Below are 22,746 nucleotides of genomic sequence, written 5' to 3' on the forward strand. Positions count from 1 at the left end.
TTTTAATAGCATTTTTTTTGAGAAGTAAGCCGAGATTAATCTAATCCAAGGGAAGATATCTTGGGCATTGCACAGTCCCAATTTGCAATCTACACTGTTAAGATTTGCTCGGAATTGCAGTCCCGAGATGGGATTTGTATTCAGAATCTGCTCCAAAAGTCAACACTTTACCAAGCACACCGACTGAGCAATAAGTGGATGTAGATAGATCACAATTTACCTAATTCTCCAGCGACATTCCGGCCTCCCACTGCATACAGATTTCCTTTAAGAGCACTTAAATGGAAGAAAGTTCTCTTTTCATTTAGGGAACCCATCTGTTTCCACTTGTTGTAGCGGGGGTCGTATCTATACGTTGTGTCAACAGCAGTTTTTCCTTTTGTGTCATAGTTGCTCTGCCCACCAACTACAAAGAGGAAATTTCCAATCACAGCTACGCCATGCTGGTAACGTGGCACATCCATGGCAGCCAAGGACTTCCACATTTGGGCATTCTCATCAAACAAGCGCAGCTCCTTACTCACCAGAAGCTGCTGGCGGAGCACACCACCCAGAGTGACCAGGTGTGTTGAATTGGAACGGATCCTAGTCCTTTCTGACTGCATGACTGGCTGCATGTAGGGCAACATCTGGTAGTTGCTAGCTTCAAGCAGAAGGTTAACACAAGTGGTATCATTTCGCATGAAATCAACTTTCTGAACATGTTCAAGGAGCTCCTGTGGTGACATCAATGGGAAGCGAATGTTCTTCATCAGTTTTGCAGCAAACTGCATTCGACATTCCTCCTGCTTCAGCCACTGACAGGCAGCTTTAAACAGCTGAAGTTCAGCGCAGTTTTTCAGGCTATCATTGCCAAGCACAAAAGCAAGTTGGTCATATGAAAACTTAATAAATTCTCCACTGTTTAACATTGTTGAGAAGTTCTTTAGTATACAGTCTTTGATATAATCATCTACTTTGGTCAAGTGGTATGCGCTGGCAATACGTCCAATTTCTATACAGTTTTCAAGAGAAACCTGGAAAATGTAGAAGAATTCAAGGAAGGTTATTTAATAAGCACAAACTACCATCAATAGTTCATACCCATCAAAACTACACTGTCTCAGTGCCATGAGTCATGCAGCATCTTATTTCGATGTGAGATCTTATTAGGATGGGGGTTTCCTACATCAAAGTACTAAAGAACAGCTGTGGATCCCATCTTTGTACTGACTCATTGATACACCTTTATACTATGTATATTTGTACTGCACTTAATCAGTCTGTCTGTCGGTTCATAAAGGGAACAGTAATGTATATTGGTTGCTCACACAATTATTGGGGGGCAGGGTGAACAGAGAGTCACTTAAGAATTCTGTGCATTAATGCTCCAGCACACAATGTAATTACTGAAGTGACTACTTCATTATCTGCATAGAAGACAATGACAAGAATCTCAATGTAGCATCAGCTTCAAAAGTGCATAAAACATGCTGTAGAATTTCATTTTGCTTCACTGGGTTAATACACATGGGAGATTTTTCTATTTGAAACGTTAATACACTAAGGGTTACATTTACTCTTTAATAGTGTGCTGGAGGCCAAACTGGCCCATTATATCATTCAGTACCCTTAGGCAGAGTTGAGCTTATTTTATTCAACAGTACAAAGCACCATTTCACATAGGCGAGTAAATTCATGAGGTAATTTAAATTCATCTCCAGTGTGTTTTTAGACCAGAATTTTGTTGGGGCAGAAATAGTCTCATATTACATATTATAAAACCTGACATCCTCCCTGGCATAAACAACAATCATGTTTAGGAGTGAGCAATGCTGAAAGAGTGTAAAGTTGAAAAAGATTGCCAAGTTTGGCATAGGACCAAATTAGAAAGGATTGACTGAAACTAAGAGGTGTAATGAGGCCACACACTGTCCAACGTATCCAAACATTGGTAAAATTTGCAGCTTGACATTCTGCTAATTGGCTGTAAGGGGCTACTTGCCTGATTCGGAGAGTCACAATCCCAGGGTGCAAAGGTGCATAGGTACACTTTGTGAGTGTATCTTTGGTGAATTCGCCTTTGTTTTCCAAAACTTTTAGATCTATGATATTTTGTGAATTTAAGAGCTACAAACAGCTCAACAATGACCTTTCAGAGGGCTGCAGTCTAAATCCCAGCCTTCAATGGTGAGGGTCACCGATTCTTGATTGAATCAACAGAACTCCTTTGAGTGATTAAGTTCTCTCAGGAGGAGATTGGCAAAAGCAACCACAACCAACCTGAAACTGAGTAGCATCCCAAATCCCTGACCCAGGCTGTAGTGGGTCATGGAAAATAATAGCACGAAGCCAAAACAAAGCAAAAACTGAAGACAAAAAATGGAAGTTAATTTCCCATCACTATTTCTACTTCCCCCCTCCCCAAAAAAGTGAAACAATTATTTTATTTGGGCATCAAAGCAATAATGAGACAAACCTGAGAAATTAGAAGCTCTTTACAGAATTCAAGGATGGGCATTATCTGGAGGAAGCTGGCTGCTTCTAGTGTGTCCTGGAGGTTGTCCATATTGAGAGACAGCTTTGATGTATAGATGAACTCTATGATATTTTTCAGTCCTATTTTGCTTACTCCATGCAGTTTGATAGACATCAGCTCCTGTTCCTTCATACCACCTAAGAACAATTGAACTCGAGGTTAGATATACAATGGTTCAAAATGCTGGAGCATGCACTTACTACATTTGCTAAATTTCCACAAAATCTAGCTGTGAGCCCTCATTAAGAAGAGGTTTGAAAAGTCACAAATTCAGGTTACTTGAGTCCTTTAAGAGACAGCACAGAGATTTGTAATGGCTGAAATAAAACAAAAAATGCTGGAAATACACAGGTTAATGTTATAGGATAAAGACCTTTCCTCAGAACTAAAAATGGAAAATAGATGAACCTCTTTATAAAATTGACCAAAACAAAGAGGCTAAGAGAAAACAAAAGGATAAAGGCCATGAATTTGAAATTCTTCAGGTGTCAATCCCAGCGGTAGTGTGGGACCGAGCTCCACGGTGCCCTCCAGTGTTGGAGCTTTCAGGGTCAGTGGGAGGGTACGTCATTTACATGGGACAGGTGGGCGCAAGCACCACTTTGGGCACATATACGGAGTACACCTTCCCATGTTTTCAGGAATCTCCGGGGCCTATCCAAGAGGGAGTGGGTAGTCAATACCGCCATGAACCCAGCCATGACTGTTAGGGGGAAAAATTCAGTGTCGCCCCGTTTGGGGCGCCATTATCGGCCGAGCGCAAAATTTAGCGCCTGGCGCTAATTATCGCCTCCGACAGCAAACTTGGCTTTTATCGCCCCTGGAGGTGATTGGAGCGCTAAATCAGGTGCTTCACACCTGTTGTAAGGCACAAAGGCCGAGGAACGAGGCGCTACCCCCCCCCCCCCGCTCCTCTAATTCTGCCCTCTGAGCATCCCTGATTATAATCGCTCAACCTTTGGTGGCCGTGCCTCCTGTTGCCTCGGCCCTAAGCTCTGGAATTCCCTGCCAAAGCCTGTCCGCCTCGCTACCTCTCTTTCCTCCTTTAAGACGCTCCTTAAAACCTACCTCTTTGACCATGTTTTTGGTCACCTGCCCTAATTTATCCTTATGTGGATCGGTGTCAAATTCTTTTGTCTTAAAATACTCCTGTGCAGCACCTTGGGACATTTTACTACGTTAAAGGCGCTATATAAATACAAATTGTTGTTGTTGTTAATTAGATTGTGAACTGATTTTTCTTTTCAAGATATGGAAAGAGATGAAAAATGCATGGATGATATGCATTGTCTATCTTAGTCAGACTGTGAAAAGTTATTAGAAGAACAAGAGGTGAGTAAAACAGCTAAAAAATGAAACAGAGGTAGCAAGATGCAAGGTGAATAGGAGAAAATGGCAGGTGAATGGGAGAGACAGGTAAGATCTGCAGTTGCATATGGTCAACGTTCAGGCTGGAAGGGTGCAGAGTGCCCACGAGGAACATGAGATAATTTTCTTGAAGTGTGGCACATCTGTGCAGGATCTGCACCATTGCAAGGTCAGGGGACAATCCCCTGTTTAGCTTAGTAATAACAGGGACCTGCGCTACTAAGGGCTCATCTAGGAACTTCTCATCGAAGTGACCAGAAAGTCCATCTGTAGAGTAGCTGGTCAAATAACTGAAATACTTTCTTATAACTTAGGCGTAGATTTTTTGCGACGGTTCTCTTGCCCTCCTGAGGTAACTTTGGTGGACGATCAGTAGAAATGGCATAAATGAAGATTCTGCTGAAGTTACAGCAGGCAGAACATCAGGAAAACCCCTACAGACATTCTACACCATGGTTTGTTAGAAGGTGTGGATCATTCAGTCAATTCATAGTTTATGTTCGTGTTGATCTTGGTTTATGGTAAAATAATGAAATCAGATGTTAGACTACCTAAATAATAATTGGTAAAAACCCAAATTACCTGTGAACATGGCCTTAAAATAGTCACTTGCAGATGCCATCATGGCTCTGTGCACAGGAAACCTTTCATCTCCATCTTCTGGCACTAAAGTGACATCACATAGTAAACCATCATTCCTCAGGTTGTTAAATCCCTGAAAAAGTGGGAAAATAAGGGCATAAAGTTTAGAATTTAATGAATGGAAAACTTCACTGCAAGAATGAAACAATATCAGAAGTAAACACAAAGGGCAAAAAATCTGTGTCTAAAGATTACCAAACTAATTAGTCACCAATTTTAACTCTCATAGATTGTCAACATGATAGGATAGACCGAATGATAGGAGAGTCTTTAGTGTCACTCTTGGAAAGAAACAAAACAAACCAGGCAAAAATATTGATACTTTCTCACTATAAGACAAGTGCACAAACAAAGAAAGACTTGTATTTCCGTAGCGCCTATTCATGACCACCGGACGTCCCAAAGTACTTTACAGTCAATGAAGTACTTTTGAAGCGTTGTCACTGTTGTAATGTAGGAAATGCGGCGGCCAATTTGCACACAGCAAGCTCCCACAAACAACAATGTGATAATGACCAGCTGTCTTAGTGATGTTGATTGAGGGATAAATATTAGCCAGGACTCCAGGGAGAACGCCACTGCTCTTCTTTGAAATAGTGCCATGGGATCTTTTACGTCCACCTGAGAGAGCAGACGGGGCCTCGGTTTAACATCTCATCTGAAAGACAGCACCATCCGGCAGTGCAGCACTCTCTCAGCACTGCACTGGAGTGTCAGCCTAGATTTTTGTGCTCAAGTCTCTGGAGTGGGACTTGAACCCACAACCTTCTGACCCAGAGGCGAGGGTGCTACCCACTGAGCCACGGCTGACAAACAGGGATGTTACAATAATTTGGCAGAGAAAAGCTCAATCCCTGACATCAGTCTGGTCAGTAGTAAAGAAAGTTTGAAAAGCAAGAAAAAATGAACTTCTCAAACTCTGCTGGGTATCACTTTACCTGAAAATGACTTATTTTATTCACAGTCACAAAGCAACCGTGTATATGACAGTAACAAAAAGCTTTTTGAATTTACCTGCAGCACAGCTGAGCTGTGTGTCTCACTGTTGAAGGCTTGAGCGCTCCCGAGAGAAGCAGAAGACTCGCAATTTTTTGACACTCCCATCCTGCTACAGGCCAAAGACACTTTCAGAGGGAAAGTGTCCTCTTCTAGCAGTGAACTGAAAGGCAGGACAATATAGACAGATGCTCAGGCCTGATGGCTTTCATTCAAATTTGTAATTGCAAATGTATCACAAAATATCATTATTATATCCCAAGCCCTCAGTAATCAGGATTATTTATGCAAATAGACCACTACCTTTGCATCTACAATACAATACTCCATTTATATATTTATGCCAGCTTTGTTGAAGCTGATGTCGGTTTGGAGCACTACAAATATAAAACTTTCATACTTCCAGCAAACTCTGAATTGTACTGGATCAATCTCGGACTTGACTCTGACAGCCAGACCAATTGGAGCCCTGGCCATTAAACCAGGAATTGGGGTTTTAAACAGAAGGTCTGTGCACTGCTTCAACAACTGCCCCTGCCTTCCTGGTAATCAAGTTGCTGCCTTGCACACTAGTTTTCCCTTTAGTTGCATTGGCCTCTGTATGGGCAATGACTGAGGAATTGTGATTTAGAGATTAAAAAGGGGATACATGCATAAGCACCATGTGTGCATGTGTGGAGATTATACTACAACACTGTCTGCAAAATATTATTAATTAAATAACTCAAAAGTCTTCAAAAAGTAACTAAATCCCACAACTATTGTTTCTTGACATACTGCCCTTGTTTTGAATGGCCATACTTCAAGTTATTCACATGCTTCATTTATAATACTGCATATGTCATTGTTATTGTCCCCAATCACATTGATTCTTAAAAAAAATAGCTGATGTGCCTCAATAATTCCGAGACTCGAAGGTAGCAGAACAAAACAAGGCTTTTATTAACTTAGAACGAAACACGTAAGCGAGAGAGATGTCGTCCTTCTGGAGATTGGGGCTAGACTGAAGCTAGCTTACAAACGGGGCCAGGTATGGGCGGAGCCCTACACACAGCACATTCCAGCACATTCCAGTATACAATACAGCACATTCCAGTACACAATACAATGAGGTCTGGGGGAAGGGAAATGACACTGAAACCGATCTCAGTCACAGGCAGTGATGAATGGAAATATTTCATCACATTCACCCCTTCTATAGATTTAGTCTGTTTGGGGGTTTGATAGTCCTCTGCGACCGACGTGGCTGTTGCGGTGCCACGGGTGTCGGCTGGGTGTCCCCGGTAGCCTCCTGGGTCTCTGCCGGGGGTGCCGCCAGGGTTGTTGAAGGGGTAGTTGGTGGGGGTGCCGTTGGTCGGTGTTCTTCCGGGGGTGGTGAAAGAGTGGTGGGTGGGTAAGAGTTGCTGTGATCGTCGTTGCCGCTATTGCCGTGGTTGTTGTCGATGCCGGCTGGGGCGACGTCTTTTATGGACACAGTGTCCTCCCTTCCGTCGGCGTGCCGGACATATGCGTATTGGGGGTTGGCGTGGAGTAGGTGTACTGGCTCCACGAGAGGGTCCGTTTTGTGGCCCCTCACATGCCTTCGCACGAGTACCGGACCTGGGGTGGAGAGCCATGACGGCATGGATACGCCTGAGGTGGATTTCCGGGGAAAGACAAACATTCGTTCATGAGGCGTGGTATTAGTGGCCGTACACAATAGCGACCGTATCGAATGGAGCACATCCGAGAGGACTTCCTGCCAGCGGGAGATAGGGAGGCCCTTGGTCCTTAGAGCTAGAGTGACTGCTTTCCATACTGTCCCGTTCTCTCGCTCCACTTGGCCGTTACCCCGGGGGTTGTAGCTGGTGGTACGGCTCGTGGCGATCCCCCTGGACAGCATGTACTGGCGTAGCTCTTCACTCATGAAGGACGCCCCCCTATCCGTATGGATGTAGCTCGGCATACCGAACAGGCAGAACAGGCTGTTGAGGCATTTAATGACCGTGGCGCTGGTCATGTCTGGGCAGGGGAAGGCGAATGGGAACCGGGAGTATTCGTCCACAATGTTCAGGAAGTAAACATTGCGGTCGACGGACGGGAGGGGGCCCTTGAAATCTAAGCTGAGCCGCTCAAAGGGCCGTGTAGCTTTGATTAAGTGGGCTCTATCTGGGCGGTAGAACCGAGGCTTGCACTCAGCGCAAGTGCGGCAGTTCCTGGTCAGGGACCGAACTTCCTCAATCGAGTAGGGTAAGTTACGGGACTTTATGAAGTGGAACAGCCGCGTGACCCCTGGGTGGCAGAGGTCGTTGTGGAGGGTCTGTAGCCGATCCCCGGTGGTGCTGGCACACATCCCTCGTGAGAGGGCGTCAGGGGATTCGTTAAGGGCCCCTGGCCGGTAAATGATGTCGTACTCGAAGGTGGAGAGCTCGATCCGCCACCTAAGAATCTTATCATTTTTAATCTTCCCCCTCTGTTTATTATTGAACATAAACGCTACCGACCGCTGGTCGGTAAGTAGGGTGAAGCGTTTGCCGGCTAGGTAGTGGCGCCAGTGGCGCACTGCCTCCACGATGGCTTGGGCCTCCTTTTCCACAGAGGAGTGTCTGATCTCGGGCCCTTGGAGGGTCCTCGAGAAGAAAGCTACGGGCCGCCCCGCCTGGTTGAGGGTGGCCGCCAAGGCGAAGTCAGACGCATCACTTTCCACTTGAAATGGAGTGTTCTCGTCCACTGCCTGCAGCGTGGCCCGCTCAATATCCTGCTTAATGCTTTTGAAGGCGGCGTGGGCCTCAGCAGAGAGCGGGAAAGAGGATGCTTTCAAGAGGGGGCGGGCTTTGTCGGAGTAGTTGGGGACCCATTGGGAATAATAAGAAAATAACCCCAGGCATCTTTTCAGGGCTTTGGGAGTGTTGGGCAGGGGCAGCTCCCGTAGGGGGCGCAATCGGTCGGGGTCTGGTCCGATTTCCCCATTCTCCACCACGCTGCCTAGTATGCAGAGGCGCGTGGTGTTGTAAACGCACTTGTCCTCGTTGTAGGTGAGGTTGAGTTTTTGTGCGGTTTTCAGGAACCTCTCGAGGTTCGAGTCGTGATCCTGCTGGTTGTGACCGCAGATGGTGACGTTGTCGAGGTAAGGGAAGGTTGCCTGCAAGTGGTGGTCATCGACCATGCGGTCCATCTCCCTCTGGAAGACCGAGACCCCATTCGTCACCCCAAAGGGGACTCTGAGGAATTGGTAGAGGCGTCCGTTCGCCTCGAAGGCGGTGTACGGGCGGTCCTCTGGTCTGATAGGGAGCTGGTGGTACGCTGACTTGAGGTCGATGGTGGAGAACACCCGGTATTGGGCGATTTGGTTCACCATTTCTGATATGCGGGGTAGCGGGTAGGCGTCTAGTAGGGTGTACCTGTTGATCGTTTGACTATAGTCGATCACCATCTGTTTCTTCTCGCTACCCCTTACCACTACCACTTGGGCGCGCCACGGGCTGTTGCTGCGTTCAATAATGCGCTCTTTCAGGAGCCTGTCTACCTCGGTCGCGATAAACCGCCTGTCCTCCCAGCTGTACCTCCTGCTTTTGGTCGCTATTGGCCGGCAGTTAGGGGTAAGGTTCGCGAATAGCGAAGGCGGCTTTACCTTCAGGGTAGCCAGACCGCACACTGTGAGGGGCGGCTGGGACCCACCGTACTTGAGCGTGATGCTTTGGTGGTTGCACTGGAAATCCAGGCCCAAGATCACGCTCGCACATAGGTTCTTCATGATTAATACTTTAAAATTATCATATACAGTTCCGTTAACGCACAATTGTACCGTGCAGTAACCCAGAATGGTCGATGTCTGGGTTTTGTCAGCCATAGAGATGGTACCCTGAGTAGGGACCACCTTTAGGGAGAGTTGTTGTGCCAGTTCTGGGTGGATAAAGCTCTCCGTGCTTCCACTGTCAATTAAGCATTTAACCCGGCACCCGTTTACCTCGATGTCCACCATTGATCTGGATAGCGGGTGCGGCCTGGTCTGGTCCACTGTGACCGATGCCACTGTAGGGCCCTGATCGATACAAGATGGCTTCCACGCTGTCTGCTCACAAGATGGCGGACCCCACGAGGTCGGGCAAGATGGCGTCCAAGATGGCCGCTCCCACGGCGCACACGCGGCGGTGGCGGGTTTTCCGGCGGGGTTCCCTCTGCACACCTTCCCGAAGTGCCCCTTCTTACCGCACTTAAAGCAGGTGGTGCCTTTCGCCGGGCACAGGTTTCTGGTGTGCTTTGGCTGCCCGCAGAAGTAGCAGTTGGGTCCCTGATGTGTCGCGGCTGTCGTAGGGCTTCTGGGGGGAGAGCGGGGCCCAGCCGGTGTCGGGCTGTCGGGCGGGGAAGATGCCTTCCAAGATGGCGGCGCCCTCGGTGCACACGTGGCGACGTGGACGGCGCGGGCTGAAGAGTAGGCGTCCGAGTTTCTCTGGGCCACATCCAGGGATCGCGCGGTGTCCGCAGCCTGTTTCAGGTCCAACCCCGTTTTTTCCAGCAGTCTTTGCCGGATGTAAGTGGAGCTGAGGCCTGTGATGAAGGCATCACGAACAAGCTCGTCAGTGTACACCGCGGCTTTTACATCTCGGCACTTGCAGTCTTTGCCAAGCATTTTCAGGGTGCTTAGGAACTCCTCCACCGATTCCCCAGGTCGCTGTGCGCGGGTGGCGAGCAGCTGCCTAGCATACACCTCATTCGTAGGCTGCTGGTAATGCGCCTTTAAGATGTCGCAGGCGGCCAGGTACGTCTCGGCGTCTTGGATGAGGGGGTAAACCCGGTGGCTTACCCAATTCCGCAGAATTCCGAGTCTCATCCTTGCAGCGTCCGTAGCGTCTTTGACGGCTGCGCAATTGTCCAGGAAGAATTCCATACACTCAAACCAGTGTCCGAAGCATGCTGATGCGTCCGGAGCATGTTGATCCAAATCCAAATGTTCGGGTTTCAGGAGTTGATCCATAGTGTTGAAAAATAAGTTAATAAAATTGATGTGCCTCAATAATTCCGAGACTCGAAGGTAGCAGAACAAAACAAGGCTTTTATTAACTTAGAACGAAACACGTAAGCGAGAGAGATGTCGTCCTTCTGGAGATTGGGGCTAGACTGAAGCTAGCTTACAAACGGGGCCAGGTATGGGCGGAGCCCTACACACAGCACATTCCAGTATACAATACAGCACATTCCAGTACACAATACAATGAGGTCTGGGGGAAGGGAAATGACACTGAAACCGATCTCAGTCACAGGCAGTGATGAATGGAAATATTTCATCACATTCACCCCTTCTATAGATTTAGTCTGTTCGGGGGTTTGATAGTCCTCTGCGACCGACGTGGCTGTTGCGGTGCCGCGGGTGTCGGCTGGGTGTCCCCGGTAGCCTCCTGGGTCTCTGCCGGGGGTGCCGCCAGGGTTGTTGAAGGGGTAGTTGGTGGGGGTGCCGTTGGTCGGTGTTCTTCCGGGGGTGATGAAAGAGTAGTGGGTGGGTAAGAGTTGCTGTGATCGTCGTTGCCGCTATTGCCTTGGTTGTTGTCGATGCCGGCTGGGGCGACGTCTTTTATGGACACGGTGTCCTCCCTTCCGTCGGCGTGCCGGACATATGCGTATTGGGGGTTGGCGTGGAGTAGGTGTACTGGCTCCACGAGAGGGTCCGTCTTGTGGCCCCTCACATGCCTTCGCACGAGTACCGGACCTGGGGTGGAGAGCCATGACGGCATGGATACGCCTGAGGTGGATTTCCGGGGAAAGACAAACATTCGTTCATGAGGCGTGGTATTAGTGGCCGTACACAATAGCGACCGTATCGAATGGAGCACATCCGAGAGGACTTCCTGCCAGCGGGAGATAGGGAGGCCCTTGGTCCTTAGAGCTAGAGTGACTGCTTTCCATACTGTCCCGTTCTCTCGCTCCACTTGGCCGTTACCCCGGGGGTTGTAGCTGGTGGTACGGCTCGTGGCGATCCCCCTGGACAGCATGTACTGGCGTAGCTCTTCACTCATGAAGGACGCCCCCCTATCCGTATGGATGTAGCTCGGCATACCGAACAGGCAGAACAGGCTGTTGAGGCATTTAATGACCGTGGCGCTGGTCATGTCTGGGCAGGGGAAGGCGAATGGGAACCGGGAGTATTCGTCCACAATGTTCAGGAAGTAAACATTGCGGTCGACGGACGGGAGGGGGCCCTTGAAATCTAAGCTGAGCCGCTCAAAGGGCCGTGTAGCTTTGATTAAGTGGGCTCTATCTGGGCGGTAGAACCGAGGCTTGCACTCAGCGCAAGTGCGGCAGTTCCTGGTCAGGGACCGAACTTCCTCAATCGAGTAGGGTAAGTTACGGGACTTTATGAAGTGGAACAGCCGCGTGACCCCTGGGTGGCAGAGGTCGTTGTGGAGGGTCTGTAGCCGATCCCCGGTGGTGCTGGCACACATCCCTCGTGAGAGGGCGTCAGGGGATTCGTTAAGGGCCCCTGGCCGGTAAATGATGTCGTACTCGAAGGTGGAGAGCTCGATCCGCCACCTAAGAATCTTATCATTTTTAATCTTCCCCCTCTGTTTATTATTGAACATAAACGCTACCGACCGCTGGTCGGTAAGTAGGGTGAAGCGTTTGCCGGCTAGGTAGTGGCGCCAGTGGCGCACTGCCTCCACGATGGCTTGGGCCTCCTTTTCCACAGAGGAGTGTCTGATCTCGGGCCCTTGGAGGGTCCTCGAGAAGAAAGCTACGGGCCGCCCCGCCTGGTTGAGGGTGGCCGCCAAGGCGAAGTCAGACGCATCACTTTCCACTTGAAATGGAGTGTTCTCGTCCACTGCCTGCAGCGTGGCCCGCTCAATATCCTGCTTAATGCTTTTGAAGGCGGCGTGGGCCTCAGCAGAGAGCGGGAAAGAGGATGCTTTCAAGAGGGGGCGGGCTTTGTCGGAGTAGTTGGGGACCCATTGGGAATAATAAGAAAATAACCCCAGGCATCTTTTCAGGGCTTTGGGAGTGTTGGGCAGGGGCAGCTCCCGTAGGGGGCGCAATCGGTCGGGGTCTGGTCCGATTTCCCCATTCTCCACCACGCTGCCTAGTATGCAGAGGCGCGTGGTGTTGTAAACGCACTTGTCCTCGTTGTAGGTGAGGTTGAGTTTTTGTGCGGTTTTCAGGAACCTCTCGAGGTTCGAGTCGTGATCCTGCTGGTTGTGACCGCAGATGGTGACGTTGTCGAGGTAAGGGAAGGTTGCCTGCAAGTGGTGGTCATCGACCATGCGGTCCATCTCCCTCTGGAAGACCGAGACCCCATTCGTCACCCCAAAGGGGACTCTGAGGAATTGGTAGAGGCGTCCGTTCGCCTCGAAGGCGGTGTACGGGCGGTCCTCTGGTCTGATAGGGAGCTGGTGGTACGCTGACTTGAGGTCGATGGTGGAGAACACCCGGTATTGGGCGATTTGGTTCACCATTTCTGATATGCGGGGTAGCGGGTAGGCGTCTAGTAGGGTGTACCTGTTGATCGTTTGACTATAGTCGATCACCATCTGTTTCTTCTCGCTACCCCTTACCACTACCACTTGGGCGCGCCACGGGCTGTTGCTGCGTTCAATAATGCGCTCTTTCAGGAGCCTGTCTACCTCGGTCGCGATAAACCGCCTGTCCTCCCAGCTGTACCTCCTGCTTTTGGTCGCTATTGGCCGGCAGTTAGGGGTAAGGTTCGCGAATAGCGAAGGCGGCTTTACCTTCAGGGTAGCCAGACCGCACACTGTGAGGGGCGGCTGGGACCCACCGTACTTGAGCGTGATGCTTTGGTGGTTGCACTGGAAATCCAGGCCCAAGATCACGCTCGCACATAGGTTCTTCATGATTAATACTTTAAAATTATCATATACAGTTCCGTTAACGCACAATTGTACCGTGCAGTAACCCAGAATGGTCGATGTCTGGGTTTTGTCAGCCATAGAGATGGTACCCTGAGTAGGGACCACCTTTAGGGAGAGTTGTTGTGCCAGTTCTGGGTGGATAAAGCTCTCCGTGCTTCCACTGTCAATTAAGCATTTAACCCGGCACCCGTTTACCTCGATGTCCACCATTGATCTGGATAGCGGGTGCGGCCTGGTCTGGTCCACTGTGACCGATGCCACTGTAGGGCCCTGATCGATACAAGATGGCGTCCACGCTGTCTGCTCACAAGATGGCGGACCCCACGAGGTCGGGCAAGATGGCGTCCAAGATGGCCGCTCCCACGGCGCACATGCGGCGGTGGCGGGTTTTCCGGCGGGGTTCCCTCTGCACACCTTCCCGAAGTGCCCCTTCTTACCGCACTTAAAGCAGGTGGTGCCTTTCGCCGGGCACAGGTTTCTGGTGTGCTTTGGCTGCCCGCAGAAGTAGCAGTTGGGTCCCTGACGCGTCGCGGCTGTCGTAGGGCTTCTGGGGGGAGAGCGGGGCCCAGCCGGTGTCGGGCTGTCGGGCGGGGAAGATGCCTTCCAAGATGGCGGCGCCCTCGGTGCACACGTGGCGACGTGGACGGCGCGGGCTGAAGAGTAGGCGTCCGAGTTTCTCTGGGCCACATCCAGGGATCGCGCGGTGTCCGCAGCCTGTTTCAGGTCCAACCCCGTTTTTTCCAGCAGTCTTTGCCGGATGTAAGTGGAGCTGAGGCCTGTGATGAAGGCATCGCGAACAAGCTCGTCAGTGTACACCGCGGCTTTTACATCTCAGCACTTGCAGTCTTTGCCAAGCATTTTCAGGGTGCTTAGGAACTCCTCCACCGATTCCCCAGGTCGCTGTGCGCGGGTGGCGAGCAGCTGCCTAGCATACACCTCATTCGTAGGCTGCTGGTAATGCGCCTTTAAGATGTCGCAGGCGGCCAGGTACGTCTCGGCGTCTTGGATGAGGGGGTAAACCCGGTGGCTTACCCAATTCCGCAGAATTCCGAGTCTCATCCTTGCAGCGTCCGTAGCGTCTTTGACGGCTGCGCAATTGTCCAGGAAGAATTCCATACACTCAAACCAGTGTCCGAAGCATGCTGATGCGTCCGGAGCATGTTGATCCAAATCCAAATGTTCGGGTTTCAGGAGTTGATCCATAGTGTTGAAAAATAAGTTAATAAAATTGATGTGCCTCAATAATTCCGAGACTCGAAGGTAGCAGAACAAAACAAGGCTTTTATTAACTTAGAACGAAACACGTAAGCGAGAGAGATGTCGTCCTTCTGGAGATTGGGGCTAGACTGAAGCTAGCTTACAAACGGGGCCAGGTATGGGCGGAGCCCTACACACAGCACATTCCAGTATACAATACAGCACATTCCAGTACACAATACAATGAGGTCTGGGGGAAGGGAAATGACACTGAAACCGATCTCAGTCACAGGCAGTGATGAATGGAAATATTTCATCACAATAGCATATGTTGAGGATCTCCTTATGACCTTTTGGTTTGTCTGTAAGGAATGATGCAACACCTCAGTAACTATAAAACACTTCACCAGGTTTGACAAGTGACATATTGTCACCCTCCTTCAGCAAAAAAAAGGTAATGACTACAGTGAAAACTAGGCATCTGCACTCTCACCCACCAATGCAATTTGCTGCCTTCCAGTAAGTCTGCACTTCAATTAGTAAGAAAACATAGGGGCATAAATTCAACATCATTGCACCCAATTTATGGTCATAAAATGGCAGCAACAATGACCAATTTAGCAGTGTGACAGCCTGTGCCCGATCTGTGCGTGTGTTCGGGCCACCTGCTAAATTCATTCGGGACTTTTTTTTAGGTAGTCCTGGCGGCTCCCTGAAACGAACACACCTGTGAAATGAGGATCGTGTGTACATTTCTCGACTCATTTGTTAAATTCGCAAAGACTAGTTGTAGCTTGCACTGCGCAGGCTCCGACTAGTTTTTGTGATTCTACAATGGCCTAACCAGAGGTTCTTAAAGAGACTGCTGGATGCTGCCTAAGAGTGCTCCTCCTGCCTCCACAGAAATACTGTCGGTTGTTACCAGTCGATGCTCACCCCCCTCCCGTTTGCCTTCCCATCCCGCCCAGCAGCCGTCTGAGGGTTGTAGCTGGTGTGCGAGCAGGGTGATTTTCTGACCGTCAGGCTGCATCAGTTTCTCCGATTGGTGCCCGCAGCTTGCGATGTTTTGTTAATGAGGCCCAAGGACCAATATCGAACGGCCCTTGGGCCTGTCTCTTCTTGAGCACGCAATGATTCTTGGAGAACTGCAAAATATTTCTTTGTTACCCCAAATTTCTTTCCTTTTCTCTCCTCTACTTCCAGAGCAGATTGGCCTGCCAGGGTACGATCGGGATACAGGGTGGCCCTCTGACACCTCCCAGTAGTCATTCTTCATGTGTGAGCCTGTACATGGAGTGTCAGCAGCTATTCGTTCGAAGGGAGTGTCACAGCCGAGTCTGATCCTGTCCTTATCTAAAGTCCACATAACATTTTGCAGCACAGAAGATTAGGTGCAGGAACCCTGGCTGATTGCCCCACCACCAGCCCAATTGTAATAACCGTTGCCCTGCCTGACAGAATGCTGACTCTGCATATCCAGTAATCACATCCAGGGCCTTCCTGGTCTGTATGGCTTAGTGCCAACTCAACTGCTGCCGAATGCTCACTGAGCCATGGGTGTAGCTGCAGTAAGTCTTCTGAGTCAAAATAACCAGGACGAGGCTACAACTAACAACACTGGGTCTGAAATTCCAGGCAAAACTGCAGCAAATCTCTGGTCGAGGTACTAGAAATTTGGGTAGAAACAGGTTGCACCTGGATTCTGCCACATTTTTAAGCTCCAGACTTTTTAAGTAAGAAGGGCCATGAGCAGATCTTCTGCCTGCCACCCCCCGCCCCCCCCCATATCGAGGGACTGTGTTGAGGGAGTTTCCAGGCTCCCTTGGAATTCCATCCTTTAAGTCCTTAAAAGGCCTCACCAAAACTCAAGCCTGTTGAGTGCTGGTGTGAGTCCCTCTGATGCCTTCACTAAGGCCCCAAACCTAGGCTACAGTAATTGATTGCATTTTGAGGCAAAGTGGCTCCATTCGGAGGCAAAGGCTGGTGAGATTTATATTTATCATCACCCCGGAAGGAGCTGGGGACACTTCAGGCGGATTGGCTGGTGGGCACCCCTGAGATGTCCCTGCAGGTATTGGCAGCCTGTCCCTACAATTTGGGCCTGAGTTTGTGGCCAACCATAAGGATGATGGGGTGTTCTGCTCCATCACTCTTCCAGCTGCATATCGGCCCCCATGCAATTTTGCTCCCATAGTAATACGTTTTAGTTTTCAATAGTTATTAATAACCTCAGATGCTAAATTTACTTTAAAAATAATTTACTTCATATCCAGCTCCAGTCCAGTAAAGCTCAGTTCTATTGAAACATAAATGAATTGACAATTATTGTACAATTTGCATTTATAGGACTGCAGAGCAGAACAAGGCTAATACTTGATATGCAAAATCAAATTTTGTTGAAATTGTGGTTTGCAAAAGTTAATGAAAATGTTTTCAAAACAAACATCAGTTGTCAGTGATTCAGTCGTGTTTTCAAACTAATGCTATGTGATAGCTCCTTTTATTTTAATCATATAGCAGTCCACCATTGTCTTAGCCTGGTCTTTATATACGAGTGAATCTCACCCGCCAACAACATGGATCAGAAAATCACAGGAGTGCTGCCCACAATTTTCCTGCTTGTAATGGACTGAAGACCACAGGCAATGTGCCCGCGATTATCCCACATGCGCTGCCGATAGGCGAGCTTCTCTGCTGGCAACTCCTTCTCTGAAAATTACCACATTTTTACACTCTCTGCATTTCACTCTCCTCCAACCCTACACACACACACACCACATTGTAATCTCTCCCCTGAACCCGAGATGGATGTCTCAGTTCTGCTGAGTTTGTAGTAGTTTGTATTTTCTTTATGTAACTGTTATTGCAATATTTACTATAGGAGTCCAATGGAGGAAGCATAAGGGTATACTGAGTATACTGGCTTTTTATTTTTGAATGTTAAGGAATCAATGAGGGTTAAAAATCGTGGGCTATGCTTAGCCTTCATTAACATACCTTTCACACACTAACCCTAAAAAGCCTCGTGAGGACTTCTGGGGTGGGGTGGGGTTTTCCCCTGCCCCCATGGATGTACCCCTGGGGTATGGGGCATTTGTATATTGACGGCAGTACCTGTGGTATTTTTAGCACAACTGAGGTATTTGCCTCGGATGTGTGGTTGGGAGGGATTTCACCGCAGCACAGTACAGCTCTTCTGGCCTGTGCTCCTAAGGGCACAAACTATGTAATTATATTGTATCGCACATTTCTCTCATTTGTATGGCGTCATAATACACCTGCTCCAAAAACCAACAGAATTTCTAACAGGAGCAAAAATATTGCCCGAATGAAAGTGTGGTTGATTTTCACTTTCGGTGCAGGCAGTAAATAGACGGTTGTAGATAGGCCACCCATTATACGTCATGTCCAATTTTCAGTTCTATTGAAGTCAATGGTAAGGAAAATCAGGCAGATGTGTAATGGGCATCCGATCCACAATCGTCTGTTTACCGCCTGTGTCGAAAGCGAAAATGACTGCCAATGGCTTTGCACCCCAGGGCTGTGGAATTTCAGACCTATGTTTAATCCTCATTCACATGTGCTCCTCATTATCCTTGTACACTATGTATAATCCACATTTCCTGTTACCATTACATATTACTCTTCATCCTTATTAAAAAGTATTAAATATTTTCATGGCATATTTCTCCCTCTTGTAAACTCAATTATTAACACGAGCTAATCAGAAATCCAGCTTTTAAATGGATAATTTTGAATGGTTTGTGGCCCATAAATTGATTTATCCCCACCTATTGTTCAAACCTGACATTTCAATAGGTACAATGGGGGAGAAATTCCCCTAGAGGGCCATTTGGGATGCTAAGTCAAAAATGTTTGTAAACTTAGCGCCAGGCACTAACATTTGAGAAATTCCCATTTTTTGCTCCAAGGGGGAAGTGGAGCTAAATCAAGCGCTCCGCTTGCCTCTTGGGGTGCAAGAGGGGGGAATGTCCTGATCTGGGGCGACGTGCTCAGCAGCGCCACGTGTGGCCATGCATGGTGCTGCCGCATTGCCTGGGCTCTTCCCTCAATTAAAGGGAAAGGCTCCCCGCTGAGAGCTCTGCATATTTTTTGGCATCTGCTGGAGCACTGGGGTGCGGGAGTGTCACGTGATCAGTGAGCAAGCTGAGTGCCAGGCTGACCGATCGCGGCACTCACCCTGTGTCCGGTGTTCAGAATTTTTTTTTAATTGATGATTTTTTTCATGTCGGCCGGCCACCGCACCTTTAAATAGCGCCCTGCGAGTGGCCGGCCTCACTGTTCGCGACCCCTGCAGCAGTCGGTAACATCGCCAGGTGCTGCCGCAGGGATCGAGGGGGAATCCTTCTCCCGAGGCGCTACCGGAGCGCTGAGCCCGGAGATGACATCATGATCTCCGGGCACAGAAGATCGGGGCGATACCCAGTAGCGCCACCACTAACCTCCTGCGGCGCAAACGAGGGAAATTTTGCACCCAATAATTCTTGACCGTATTAGCCTTCCTTGGGAGGCAAGGCACATACTTAATTTGTTTCAGATCAAACTTTATTGCATTGGTCAGAGAGCTCATTTATCCACTTTTAATTTTGTTCAACTCATCCTAGCACCTTCATATTAATGAAGGTGCAGAATAAATATGATATGGTGAAGGATAAATGAGAAATATAAATAACCTACTACCCATATCAAACACATGCCTGATGTGAATGTGAATGGATGACCATCTGAAATACATCAGATCTTGACACAAAACAGCAGGTGTTACAAGCTCAAAACAATGCAGGCAGCCACCTTCTCATGAAGTTCATAAGGCTCTGTGGCAGTTATGTGATAATGATGAATTATTCTTTATACTGTACAATTATATTATCAGCATTTTATTTTGGCACCAAAACCTAGAAATGAGTGTGATAACATTAGCAGATGAATGTAGTCATATTTTATAGAGGTGTTAACCTGTTTAAGGGGGAGGGTGGGCAGGGTCTCGCTGGTGGGAAGGAGGAGTGGGGAGTGATGGGGGCGGGGGGAGCCCAAGACAGCATTGGCCCAGATTTTCCTTATGGGACCCGGTTAAGCACTCCTTTTCCTCCTAGCCCCACAAAGGAAAGTTTAACACTTGCCTTAGCTTACAGGGCTTCTTCTTTCAGATCAGGTTTCACGGCTGTGGCCAATGTCCCGCTCAGTCGGTGGTTAAAATGCCATTGAGGTCCTTTGATCATTGTAAATGTATGAGGCTCCGACCTGATTCAGGCGGACATCATGGCCACCCAATGCAACGTTGAAAGTGCTGTTGGGCGGGAATGGAGTGGGAAATTAACTTGCTCCATTTTAACTCCGGCTCCACCTGACTTCGGCAGGGCGGGGGAGTTAACATTCCCCCTAAATAAAATGAGTGACTTCCTGCTCACATCTACACAACTTATTATGCCTTCTAACTTAGTGTCATCTTCAAACTTGGAGTTGAGGTATGGATCTGCCATGAGCTAATTGAATGACAGAACAGGATCGAGGGGCTGAATGGCCTATTCCTGATCCGATCTTCCTATAAGCTCCCTCAGCCCAACTAAATATTGTTGTGCAATAAGACCTGATTAATGTGAATCTGGGTTTTACTGGACCAAACATTATCAATAGCCTGCTTAATAAGGGGAGTATATTCTTCTGCAAGATTGTGTAATGCTGATGAGTTTGACTTCTGGATTGTAATTGTTTTGTTGTTTTTGGTGCCTATGACTAATCAAACACCTTCTCAAGACTGGATCAGTATTGAAATAAATCAGAATCTGTGCATTGTCAACTATAATTGCTCCTATCAGTGTAAAGTAGGACCTGTGGCTCAGTTGGTTACACTCTTGTCTCTGAGTTAGATGGTTGTAGGTTCATGTCCCACTCAAGGGACTTGAGAACAAATTCTAGGTTAACACTCCAGTGCAGTACCAAGGGAGTGCTGCACTGTTGGAGGTGCCGCCTTTCAGATGAGATGTTAAACCAAAGGCCCTTATGCCCTCTTTGCTGTTTGTCGGACCTGGCTGTATGCAAATTAGCTACAATATTTCCTACATTACAACAGTGACTACACTTCAAAAGTATTTCATTGGCTGTAAAGCGCTTTGGGGCATCCTGAGGTTGTGAAAGATGCTATATAAATGCAGGTTTTTCTGATGTATTTATTAAATGCTATTTTTGGCCATTTATTGCTGATGAGGTTGGTGGTCTGGATCCTTGAAGGATTGTGTAGGTAATTCATGCAATTAACATTCTGACAGCTGATGCTCATTATGCTAGTGATTAAAATCTTAATTTGCAAGATGCAGGAATGAACTAAGTAAAAACTGATTTTGTTTGCATGACATTTTGTTCAAGGAAATTTTATTCAGTTTCAGAATGTCACTTCAAGACTCCCGTGTACACAATAGAAATGAAATAGTAGGCCAGCTGTTATAGAGCGTGATAGAGTTGAGAGGTTACACTATCAACTTGGAGAGACATCCTTCTAACAAATGTTAAAAAATCTTACTTTTATGTACAACTGAAGAAGAGATTCAGCAAAGTTAGCTCTCAATGTGAGACATTAATCCACCATTGTCACCTTGCTGCATTGACTATCTTTAAAAATAATTAATTAGTGAATACAGGAAAGATGCTGAGATACAGCATCTTAAGCTTTGTAGGACCCATTTAAAGATTACTATTGGTCAGCCCAGCCCAACTATCAACCAGATCGGCTGAGGAAGAAAAGATAAATTGTGTTCTTTAATTCTGCTGAAACAATGAAGTGGATTTTAACTTTGGGTGGAAAACAGGCAATAACGGATCAGCTTCCCGTTACATACCCTGCTGAGTTTACATTGGAAAAGAAAATCAGACTGGGTGTATAGCGGGCAGCCGATCTGCTACCGACAGTTTTCAACCTGCAGGTGAAAATTAAAATCTACCCCAATGTCTGCAGCAAATGGGTAACGGACTATGTTTTCAAAACTAAACTGTTTTTTCCTTGTTTTGTAAATTATTTCCCCCCTTCCCAGGATTTAGGTCCACCCATTCCCACCTTCTCATCTTTGCTGCTCATGACTTAACCAGGAGAGAGAGCAGGTTTATTTGTGCTCTGGTCTTCTCAATCCACAATATCTGTCTACTTATGGGAAGTGCCCAGATGACCTGGCACAAAATTGGGAATTATTTGTGAGGAAATTGTGGGAGTGAGCTGTGATATCATCCTGTGGCAGCTCACACTGTAATACACAGAGAGATCCTTTTATTCAGACAGCTGATTTAAATAAAGCTTCTCATTAGTCGATACCTGCACCTTAGAATGGCAAATAGAGCTCTTGATTAGCTGAAGATGTTTGTAAGTACAAAACCACGGATCCATATCATGTGACACTAAATGACTTTGATCTTTAGAGGCTAATACAAATGGATTTATGAAGAAAAGTATTCTTTATCAGCACATTGAGAAGTTACAGCATTAAAAATATAGGATACAATTTCCTTGCCCACCCACCCCTCCCCTCACCAACCCTTGAAGTGCACTATGCCTGTCCAGGCTGAGTTGCAGAAAATGTTAGTGTTCTGGAGCATTTCTATGGCCCTTTAGCACTCCTGGTGCAGGGTCACCCTCTTGGCAGTGCCTAGTGCTGGAAAACTGGAACTTGGAGCACAGTTGCAGGCCAGAGAGGTCTGCAGCTGGGTGCTGGGCTGCTGGCCTCTGAGCCTTCTGGCTGCTTCTAGCTGAAACACCAGCTTTGTGAAGTGTAGGTGCGGGCCCTGCACCGCCACCCTGGGAAACTCAGGAAATCCAGGGATAGTGCAATGAGCGCAGACACCTAGTGAGCTGGGTCCCTGCCCTCTTTTTCCTGATCCATGCGCATGGGGAATCGCCATTCCCTGAGGAAAAGATCAAAAAATTCAGCCATATTACATCTAATAGAAAGGTGACACTGCGCATTGATACCACAAAGTGATAAAAAATTACGAATGAAACCTTTAATTCTCTTGAATTGTCGATTCTAATCACAGTCAGATAGTTGTGGGTTCAAGCCCCCCTCCAGGGGCTTGAGTGCATAATTTAGGCTGACACTTCAGTGCCATACTGAGGGAGTGCTGCACTGTCGGAGGTGCGATCATTTTGGATGAGACATTAAACTGAGGCCTCATCTGCCCTGCCAG

General features: G+C 47.9%; 1 protein-coding gene across 4 annotated transcripts in view; it reads right to left on the minus strand.

Moving 5' to 3' along the window:
• LOC147107615 (kelch-like protein 13) overlaps window positions 1-22,746 on the minus strand; it is a 132,772-nt gene that overhangs the window by 5,726 nt on the left and 104,300 nt on the right. For 3 of the 4 annotated variants that reach the window (XM_086006796.1, XM_086006794.1, XM_086006795.1), the window contains 4 exons: window positions 5,543-5,687; window positions 4,469-4,601; window positions 2,459-2,655; window positions 221-1,016 (listed from right to left, as the gene is read on the minus strand). In XM_086006796.1, the coding sequence (XP_085862922.1) occupies window positions 221-1,016; window positions 2,459-2,655; window positions 4,469-4,601; window positions 5,543-5,632 (1,216 nt within the window). In that variant the 5' untranslated portion in view covers window positions 5,633-5,687. The remainder of the gene's footprint in view (window positions 1-220; window positions 1,017-2,458; window positions 2,656-4,468; window positions 4,602-5,542; window positions 5,688-22,746) is intronic. The other variant, XM_086006798.1, reaches the window with a different exon arrangement.

Source organism: Somniosus microcephalus, chromosome 14, assembly GCF_052327205.1.
Source record: "Somniosus microcephalus isolate GS21.2 chromosome 14, FLI_Smic_1.0, whole genome shotgun sequence".
NCBI classification, from domain to species: Eukaryota; Metazoa; Chordata; class Chondrichthyes; order Squaliformes; family Somniosidae; genus Somniosus; species Somniosus microcephalus.